The sequence below is a fragment of the Drosophila willistoni genome, chromosome 3R (genome assembly GCF_018902025.1).
Source record: "Drosophila willistoni isolate 14030-0811.24 chromosome 3R, UCI_dwil_1.1, whole genome shotgun sequence".
Classification (NCBI taxonomy): Eukaryota; Metazoa; Arthropoda; class Insecta; order Diptera; family Drosophilidae; genus Drosophila; species Drosophila willistoni.
The window spans coordinates 9,457,068-9,468,614 of NC_061086.1; the positions used below are offsets into that span (position 1 = coordinate 9,457,068).

At 37.8% G+C, this 11,547-nt stretch overlaps 1 protein-coding gene across 1 annotated transcript; it reads left to right on the plus strand.

Moving 5' to 3' along the window:
* The first annotated feature begins 7,845 nt into the window (after positions 1-7,845).
* Positions 7,846-9,516, plus strand: LOC6651356. The gene has a single exon (XM_002073388.3). It carries the CDS (start codon positions 7,846-7,848, stop codon positions 9,514-9,516), a length of 1,671 nt encoding a protein of 556 aa, XP_002073424.3.
* The last annotated feature ends 2,031 nt before the right edge of the window (positions 9,517-11,547 follow it).

The window sequence follows — 11,547 nt, forward strand, 5'->3', positions numbered from 1 at the left end:
ATCATTATGCATATGCCACGATGCCTAATTGTTGTTTTGGGTGTACGTAGGATTATTTTCGGATTGCAAAATAGTTTTATTTGACGAGAAAGGCTCTAGGAAGTATGTACGACGTTCACCAAACACCTAATATAATCCTAGGTACACCCAAAACAACAATTAGGCATCGTGGCATATGCATAATGATAATTGCATGCTTTTCTTACAACTTCGCTGGCCCTACCCATGTGGGAAACGGAATTATGGATAGATATGTTTATGTAGATATATTAGGAAATACAATGCTACCATGTTCCAGTTGGGAAATGACTATAAAATGGACATTTCAACAGGATAACGATCCGAAACATACCAGAAAGATTGGTTTGCATCCAAAATATCGATGTTATGTTAAGGCCACCTCAGTCCCCAGATCTTAATCCGATCAAGACCTTATGGGGAGATGTTAGGCGGGTTGTGGCAACATCAAATCCATCAAAAAAAACTGGGCTTTGGCAAATAGTTCAAAAGCATGGTCGCAAATGCCCTTGAACCCTTGGCAGGACCTTATCGGTTCGATGATCCGCCGATGCGATGTCGGTATTTAAAAAAAAGGCTATACAACAAAGTATTAGACATTATTAAGTGAGAAGAACTCAAAAAATCACTTTTGAATTAAATTAAACTGTTTTTTTTTTGCCTCCTTTGTAACCACTACTATAATTATGAACAGGCACTTTTTGGTGTATTTGGCAAAAGTCATAAAAAAATTATAAAAAACAATATAAAACAAACGGAATCTTATCCTATTCTCATCTTTATATCCCATTCTTTGAAGAATATGAAAAAAACATTTAATTTTTAATGCTTAACATGTCGAAAAATTAATTTAAATGTTGCAAGGTGATGCGCTACTATATTTTTGAACACAGCTGTAAGTATAAACGGGAGGGGAAACAACTCAAAAAAAAAAAAATGGGAAGAAATAGATTGTTGTAAGCACATAATGCCGCCTTTAGGCCTTTTGTTATGAACGATTTCTCAATACGCAATGAATCGAATTGGGAAATGAAGCAGAATTTATAATTAAAGAGCCATGAAATCAAAGGGCGGCCCTTTTTTTATGAACAACGAATGAATCAATGTATGTATATCAGATGATGATGGTTAATTAAGTTTTTAATTACATATTTCTTGGGCTAAATCAATTAGTGATTTTAGAGGGCTAATCACAGAAAAGAAAAAAAAAATGTTGGCCCCCCCTTGACCGTTGCTTTTCTTTCCAATAGCCACCACAAGATCATTCACATGGAAGTGGTTACTTGTACAATTGCAACCGAAATACGCCCGACTATCGGCCAGCGTTCGAGTCGCCTGAATCGCCTCTGAATCCCACTCTGATGTAATCTAACCAATTGGCGTCATGGCGACCACAAAATGTCGGCTTTGAAATATGTTTTATCGCATTTATTATCAGCTAGACAAAATCGCCTATAATTGAAAAACTGTTAACTAGATTAGCTGCCATTAGAGAGACGAACGGTCTCCTATGTCCCAGTCGTAGTAGTTGGCAGTTAAACTAAATGGCGGGCGTTGCATTTTGTGGCCAGTTTTTCTATGATCTGGCCAGATCATTGGGCCTGGCCTGGTCCAAACAGAGAGGGAGAGAGACAGAGAGAGATAGATAAGTCATACATTCAGTCACTTGGTCGATTAGTATGAACTCAAAATGGTTCATAAATAATTCACGGATAGCCCGAAGGGACACACATTTTTTTTTTGTTGTCCATTTACTTTTGATTTTTTGATTCAGATTTTGTTTATTTAAGTGCCTTTAAATAAGCCTCTTTACTTTATTTTCTTTTTTGGTTAAATCTAATTAAGTTGTTTAAGTGGAATTTGCGGCCATTAAATTATGCAAATGTTTCCCTGGCACTCTCCCCCACTCGATAGACTCGATAGACTCTCCATGCTGTGTCTGGCCAATGCATATTTGCATTGGTAATTTGCGCGTCAAAAGCCCGAGGAGAAGTTTGAATCGCAAATCATAAGTGGGTGAGTTTGTTGTTTTTTTCCCCTTCTTATATATGTATATACATCGATATTTTTATATACGTATATTTTGGTTTTGCTTTTTACTTGCCAAGAAAACTATTTGGCGGGCCATAAGCGAGAGTGGCATGTGAAATTCATAAAAACAAAACAAAGTGCATTAAAATTCCATTTAAACTCAAATTCTAATTTAATATAGATCTATAAAACGTATATGTGGTTTTAATTGAAATCTAAGCTCTTAAATCGTCTCGATTCATGTGTTTTTATTAAGTATTGTTATAATTAAAGCCTGTTAGAGACTTTCAGGTCCTGGAGTCTGGTGACATTTCCTTATCGTTTTCTTGAAAGAATAGAGATGACTTTGATATTTTGTATAATTCTCATTTATTTACTTCTATGCATTCAGTCTAAAATAGAATCAATAGTCAAAACTGACCTCGTTTTTCCACTAGGTTCTGCATGTCCATGTTTATTATCTATTACTGTTACACTGAAAAAGTTCTCATACATATAACGAAAAAGAAAACTCATCATGAATTTGTAATTCCCATCAACACGGAGCCTCCAATTGGGTTTTATGTGCTTTTTACGAGATGCTTGGCTCCTTCTTGGTCAGTCAATCGGTTGGTCTGTCGGTTGGCATAAGTATGGGCATGGGTATGGGTATTGGTTTTGTTTGCTTCTTGTTTAATGCCCACACACGCACATAAAGATGTCAACGCTTAACTTATCAAGAGCCAGACGCCAACGATGACCACGAAGAAGACAACGACGACGACGACGACGACGCGACACAACGATGCTGATGATGATGACAATGATGTTAATACAATAAAAACTACAATAATTTCTTGTTTGAATTTTATTTGCGTGTCGTTTGCTGGTATGGCTTTTGGGTATGGGTATGGGTATGGGGATGCTCAGACAAAATACAAGTAGCGCCCACCGCTGGCCGTTTATCAAACAACAATAAACTGTAATTTATGAAAAATGCTTGTAAAATGACGATAAAACAAGTGCCAGCCAGCCAGTTGGGCAGAGATGAAGCTGCAGATGAAGCTGGAAATGGAAATGGAAATGGAGGCGGAGGAACAGCACAACTACAACGACAATAACAACAACAACAATGATGATGATGATAATGATGATGCTGCTGCCGCTGATGATGATTATGATGACATGGTCATAGCTGCTAGTCTTGTGCATCTTCAGCCTGTATCTACATGCTGCATTTGGTGGTGGGTGTCTATGGGATATGCACAGCATAAGAAAAAACAAACAATTCATTTTGATAGTATGCAAGTGTCTCTTGGTCTTCATCGTGGTCTTTAAACCCCCAGCTGCATCTTATACACTTTTGGCCTGTAACTTTTGACCATTGTCAACACGTTTGTTTGTCTGATGGTGGTGGGTTTGTTGGCCACTCTTGTGGGTCAGTTTGCCGGCAGGTCAGACCGAAACAAGCAATTATTGTGTTGTGGAGGAAACAACGACTTTTGCTTTCAAACGCTTTCCTTCCTTATTTGCATACTAAATGAGTGGTAGATAGGAGTTCTGCAAGTCAGTCCTTAAAAATGCTGACACTATAAAAACTAAAACTAAAAGCTAAAACTATATAAGGGACACACACCTTCTGAATGAATCGTTAGTCACTAATTTGTACTATGTGGAACTGCAGTGAATCCTTGGACCCCAAACTGCAGGAGATCTGGAGGAGTCTAAAGAAAGAGCTGAGTTTCCGGACATTGATTTACTTAAAGAAGGATTCTTGTAACTGCTTGGGTGATGAATTTTTAAAGGATTATACTATAACCTCTATAGTTTGGGATCAGGTGAAAAGTTTACCCCACTTAAAGATGAGTCAAGATATCGATATATTAGTCGTATCATGTATAAGGCCAACGGAGTATCAGGTCAACCTTGGATATCTTAGCTCTATGCTAAATTATATGAGGCATGTTCCCATCTGGTTGGACATCTGTGCTGATGGGATGCCCATCAAGGGATCATTCAAGAATTTAGCTGAAAATATACTAAAACGATGTTGGGAGCTGCGCATGGCTAATGTAATACTAACATCGAGTGAATTTTTAAGATCCGGACAGATCTACGCTTATCAGCCATTTCCCATTTTTCATTTGCTGTCGTTGGAATATCACAATGCCCTTCAACTTTTTCCGTATAAATTAAGCAACCTTTACGGCTATAATATCCGAACTATACCCGATCTAAATGAACCATTTACAATTGCACACCGCGATGCCAGCGGGAAACTTGTGATGAGTGGAATGATTTGGCGGATGTTGATGGAATTCGCCCGACATTTGAACGGAACTCTTCAGCTAATCATAGAACCACGTGAGTACATAGGTTTCGGTCGGCTGCAGCAGTATGTGCAAAACGGATCGATGGACATAGCTGCTAGTGTTAACGTCGTAGTTCATTACCCGAACAGGGCATTTTTTGAATACGCCTACCCAATGGACATCGGAAGCTGGTGCACCATGTTGCCAATAGAGCGGATTCTTAGCAGCCATGAAGCTATGGGCAAAGTAATGCAATCGGCCTGGACATATTTTTATCTTCTTATTATTTATGCTGTTCATCGTTGTCTCGCTGGAAAAAGAGTTTTTAGATCACGGCTCTTTCGAATAGTTTTGCCGTTAACTCATCTTAGTTTACTTTCTTTATTCCTGGCGCATCTTTCGGCCTTTTTTATTAGCCCAGTGCAACACAATATCATTGATACTTATCATAAACTAAATGAGGCTGGTTTACGCATTATGGGGCTGAAAGCGGAGTTCCGTTGGTACCCCGATGAAATGAAAATTAAATACGCCTCATCGATCTTGCTCATAGACGATTTCTATACCCTTATGCAGCAGCGCAGCTCCTTTAATACATCAAATGGATACACTCTTACCTCCATGAAATGGCACTTGTTTCAGGGGCAACAGAATTACTTCAAAAAACCGCTGTTCCGTTACTCAAATGATCTTTGTATGCAGAAACTGACATTTTTTGCGCTTCTGATGAACGAAAACTGTGTGTACCGCGAGGAACTGCACAAGTTCACACTTTACCTTAGCGAGCACGGATTTCTGCAATTCTGGAATCAGCAGATTCTCTCTGATATGCTGGAAGCTAATCTTCTGCGACTGGCTGATTTGAGTATTCCATTGAAGGCTCAACCTATAAGCTGGGACGAATGGCTTTATGTCTCTGCCTTATATGGAATTGGACTGTCAATCGGGGTAGTGATATTCTTAGTAGAGCTTTCCATTTATTATGTTAATATTTTTCTGGATAATTTGTAAAGAAAAGTCAACGATTCAGTGTCACTTAATAATATTCAATAAAAGAGATAAATCCTTGATTAAGGCATATGATCTATAGCGAAGTGGTGGTGTTTGGTGCTGAATGTCCATACAATAAATACATTTTGTCTTTTAATGAACAATGAAGCTCGAAGTCACTCCACCCCATTTTCAGACCTTTGTCACCGGAATAATTGTCTGATCATTGTGTGTTTATTACGAAGTAGGTCAGGCCAATAAGGCAATTATTGTGTTTAACCATTTTGACTTAACAAACTCTGCTTCTATATATTTACATAATAAATGTTTTGTATCGGCATAGTCCTTAAAAATGCTGACGCTGTAATATTCACCAAAATTTACAAACCATATAAAAGAACCATAAGTCTTGCTTTGCTCGACAGTCACTTAAATGAGCTATGTGGAACTGTAATCAATCCTTACGTTGCTTGCCACTTCAAGTGACGAAACTTCAAAAGATTTGGAGGCAGATTTGAAGGGAGAATGGAGTTTTCACACATTGGTTTACTATAAAAAGGCTTCATGGAATATCTTGAGTGACGAAATGCTGAAGGACAATTCAATTACCTTTATACTTTATCGCTGTTCATCGCTGTCTCGCTGGAAGAAGATTTTTAAGATCACGTCTCTTTCGAATATTCTTGCCACTAACGCGTCTAATTTTACTTTCCATATTCCTGGTTCATCTTTCGGCCTTATTTATTAGCATAAGTTTACCATTTATTTTAGTGAGTATGGTTTACTATAATTCTGGGATCATCTGTCTCCCTTTGACATGGTGGAGGCCAATCGTCTGCTTCTTGTTGATCTTAGTGCACCACTAATAGCCCAGCCTATAACTTGGAACGAATGGCTTTATGTCACTGCCTAATATGGAAATGGACTAGCAATTGGAGTAGCAATAGAACTGAGTGTTTACTATATTTATGTTTTCATAGATAATTTATAAAAAAGTTGGTTTTTTTATTATATGCAACAAAAGAAAAAACTGCTTTAAACTCATAAGCCCAAAGCACATAAATAAAAGTGGTAACCCGATAAATTTTAACGTCAAGTATTAGTTTCCAATATATAGACAACCGAAAATTTTGATTAAATATGTCCTTCATAGCGTCAATTCAATTACTAAATTCCTTTTGGTCGTGGTCTACTTACATATACACAACTGATTATTTTATGAAGATATTTGTTGATATTTTGTATCAGGCTTGTTATGTGACTTTGTAGGCCATTTTCCGGAAGCTCAGGTTAAACAACCAATTATATCTATTAAAAGACGCAACATATTTAGTGATGTTCAATTGATTGTCTGCATACCAATTGAGTCTCAAGCAGGGTTATTGCAAGTTAGTCCTTAAAAGTGCTGACTCTGGAAATTTCAAGTAAACTCCAAATCGATATAAAAGGAACCAAGCTTACATTTGCAGTTGTTAGTTTCATGAGCCATGTGGAACTGGAGTCAATCTTTGAAAACTTCTCCACACAAGTCTTCCAAACTTCAAGAGATTTGGAAGCATCTACAAAAAGAATTGAACTTTCGAACATTGATTTATTTCACTGTTTCGGTGAGGATTTGTTAAAGGATGATGTTGAAAAAACTTTTTTCTTTAGCCTGGGATCAAATGACATAATGACATATATTAAAGGCGAGTCTAGATATCCAAATATTAGGACCGCTTGGAAACATTGAGCATTATGCTAAATCATTTAAGATTTGTTCCCATCTGGTTGGGTATTTGTGATAATAGAAATTTACTTGGAGAAATCATTGAAGCATTCGGCTGAAACGAAGTTGGGAGCTTAACCAAAGCTTCCTCCAGTTTTCTGCAATTCTGGAATCGCCAGTCAAATGCTGAAAGCTAATCGTTTGCATCTTGCGGTTTTTAAGTAGACCTGTAAGGCTGAAGCTATTCGTTGGGAAGAATGGCTATGCGTCTTTCAGTTATTCTTAATTGTTTTATCAACTGGAGTTTTGTCTTTTTTTATAAAACTTACTGTTTACTATATTAATGATTGGCTAGATAATTTGTAAAAACAAAGTCTAGGATTTAAATATAAACATAAATTTCAATAGGACGTATTTTAGTACTTTTTTTTATGGTTGTGGCGTAATTGTAAATTACAAGCAACCCAAAGACTAGCAATACTTTCAGGTATTGTTTCAATTAAATAGATTTTTTACCCGTAATCTTTCATTTTCGTCTCTAGCTGTCCAAATGCACATTTTGTCATTTAATTGTCGTCGCCGTCTTTGTGTTTCTTCTTGTCCTAGAACCCCTGTCTGTTTACCTTCTGGCGCACAACTTTTGACCCAATCGCCAACACGTTTATTGTTTGCACACTTAATGAATAATATATTGGGGTTCTGCAAGCCCGACCTTCAAAATGCTGTCACTCTAAAATTAAAGTAAAATCCGAATGGATATAAGAGTTACACACCTCCTGCCTGAGTCGTTAGTCATTCCTTTGAGCTATGTGGAATTGGAATCAATCCGTTGGTTGCTGGCCACTTAAGGCCTCAAAACTTCAACAGATTTGGAAGCACCTGAAAGAAGAATTAAGTTTCCGAACATTGATTTATCATAGGGAGGATTTTTGGAACTGTTATGGTGACAATTTTCTAAAAGACAATTCAACTACCTTTATAGTCTGGGATCAGACGACATATCCACCCTACTTGAAGGCGAGTCAGGATATGGATATATTAGTCATTTCTTGTGTAAGGAGAGCAAATTATGAGGTCATTCTTGGAACCCTCAGTATTATGTTAAATCATATGAGGCACATTTCCATCTGGTTGGACATCTGTGATGATAGAATGCAGATCAAAGACTCAATGAAGAATTTGCCTGAAAATATACTAAAACGATGTTGGGAGCTGCACATGGCAAATGTTATACTAACGGCCAGTGATTTTTCGACATCTTTTCAGATATTTGCTTATCAGCCATTCCCAACATTTCAGTTGCTGTCGTTGACTTATCACAATGCCCTTAAACTTTTTCCGTATAAATTAAACAACTTCTACGGGTATAATATACGTACTTTACCCGATCTATCGGAACCACTTACAATTGCATACCGCAATGCCAACGGAGAACTTGTGGTAAGTGGAATGATTTGGCGAATGATGATGGAATTCGCCCGACATTTGAATGCTACTCTTCAATCGGTAATGGAGCCTAATAACATCGTGACTTACTCTCGAATGCTGCAGTATGTACAAAATGACACATTGGATATAGCTGCCAGCCTTCGCCCTTTAATTCGAACTCACGGCAGGACATATCATGAATACGGTTACCCGATATTCATTGGAAGCTGGTGTACCATGCTGCCAGTGGAACGATTACTAAGCACTCATGAAGCTATGGCCAAAGTAATGCACACGCCGTGGACATATCTTTATATTCTTATCCTATATTTGTTTTATCGCTGTCTGGCTGGACAAGGACTCCGTGGATCACGGCTTTATCGCTTACTTTTGCCGCTAACACATCTACTTTTACTTTCCGCGATGCTGTCACAACTTTCGGCTTTATTCATTAGCCCTTTGCAACATAATCGTATTGAAAACTTTGATCAACTAAATGAAGCTGGTATACGCATCATGGGTCTACGTTCAGAGTCCTTTCTGTATCCCGATGAAATGAAAATAACATATGCCTCATCGTTCTGCCTCCAGGACCGTTTTAAAACATTTATGGAGCATCGCAGCTCTTTCAATGCTACGTATGGCTACACGGTTAGCTCCGTGAAGTGGGCCTTGTATAGAGAGCAGCAGAATTACTTCAAGAAACCGCTGTTTCGTTACTCAACGAATCTTTGTATCCAGAAACTGTCACTGTTTGCGCTTCTGATGAACGAGAACTGTCTGTACCGCGATCATCTGCACGAGTTCATCATTCGTCTTAGTGAGTATGGGTTAATACGTTTCTGGAATCGACAGTCACTGTATGACATGATGGAAGCCAATCGTCTGCGTCTTGCCGACTTAAGTACACCTCTGAGGGCTCAGGCTTTGCATTGGGAAGAATGGCTTTATGTTGCTGTGTTGTATGGATTTGGTCTCTTAGTTGGGTTGGTGGTGTTTTTCTCAGAACTTATGGTTTACTATATCAATGTTTACCTAGACAATTTGTAAAAGCTAAAATTCAATATTAAATACCCGAAAGTTTGGAAATAAGTGACGAGTGGCTAATCATCTGTATCAGATATCAGCAATCTACACGTCAAACATTGAGAACTTCATTTGTTAATTAGCCCGGCCATGTTTGCAGACAATCTGATTACCAGTTAGCTGTGGCGTTGTAAGCATTTAATTATCCTGGTAGAAAATTACTTAGGGTGAAATTTATTTACTGTGACGTACCAATATCTGGTGCAGGGCCCTCTCAAACCCTTTGCGCAAATGTTGAAACGCCAACAATAAACAACGTTGTGTTTTTTTTTCTTCGTGACGCTGACAAATGTTTTTTTTTTGTTTTGTTTGGTTTTTTCTTCTTTTTTTTTGTGGTTTGTTCAGAGTCCTGTTAACAATATTGTTGGCCATTGGGGAATACTGTCTAAGCTGCCCACGACTACTACTGTCTTACACCTCACCGTCTATGGCAAATAAAAATAAATGCAAATTGCCTACTAGGAAGACACCGCAGCGACACGACACTGACAACGAAGAGGAGCACCACGAAGACTCATTTCAGGCTGGCAGACAAATAAAAACCACAAGAAATTCGCCAAATTATGTAAAACCAAGACAGCAAATAGTGAAGAGAACATGCTTAAGCTAAACAAATTGTGGCCTAGTACCAAAGTGAGTAAGATAGTTAGTTGGCTCTGTTTGATTAACATAAAACCAAAAGAGTGTTACTACCTACACTCGAAGAAACTTATATAGCCATTGTGGAATTGTCTAAATTTTCGATTATGTGCCATCTTTCGCTTTTTGTGTTAGTGTAGTAGGAGTGCTAAGCAATTGCCACAAATTTGATATTGCACCTGCCACAAATGCAATAAGTTGCCAATTGTTGGCTGCTCCTTTGCCACATTGAACAATTGCAAATTGAACTAACAATAGCTCCCCAAAATTTCACATAGATGGCACGATCGATGTGATTTTTGTTTTGCTATATTTTCATTAAAACGAAAATAGAAAAAAGAAAACCTTTTAATCATCATGCTATACAGATGAGTCCCATAATATGGCAAGAAATGCCATGGTAAGAGCAATTTATTGCACCTAAGAAGCACCACGATTTGTTGACAAATCGTTCTCACAACACGATCCATGAATTATGTGACCGTGACCGAGTGGAGAAAAGTATATACATAAGTAAGTATATTGTCTATATGTATATCCATATGCATTTATCTACATATATATCAACGAAGAGGCCAGGGAAGCGGCTGGAGAAAGATCGACCGCACGATATGTGAGACAATTTCGGAATCGTGCCTTTGGTGTCGCAGAAAAGTGCTGACATTAAGCCAGCCTTTTCCCCCGTCATGAGTTTTTAGTGATGTTTATAATTTGCAACAAATTATTAAAAAAGATCTGTCTGGAGAAGGTCAATGAAAAAGAAAATACGCAACTGACCCCGAAATGTAATGGGCAGAAATACAGGAGTGGTCGTCGGTCGTCGACATAACTTTCTCCTTCAACGTCAGTTTGGTTTTTCCTTGTGGTGAGGGGGGATAAGACAGTTGAGCGCCAGAATTGCTCAGATGCCATGAAGGATCAGCAGAGGCAGCCACAGAGTTAAGTCGGCTATAAAACTTTATGTCTCATATAAAACACTCTGTTTTAACTCTGCGAAAGAAAAAACAAAAAGCGCAGAGTATCAGTCCAAACTTAATAATATACAAATTTTGTATACCCTTGCAACTAGGTTCAGAATGGTCATTAGGAAAAGTTATCCCAATTTCAACCAAGACTTTGAATTTTAGTTATGTATATCTACATTTTTTACAATTGGTCTATAAAATCCTTCTCTTCAGTTATTAATTAACTTCATTTATTTTATTTTCCAAATTTTGTTTACCCTATATTACCAGTTGGAAATGTATAAACCTTTTGGGGCAAGGGTATATAAAAACAAAACCTACAACTGCTTAAAATATTTTCGCTTCAAAAAATTCTACAGCTGCAGTTGGATATGGGTCTGAAAAGGATTGG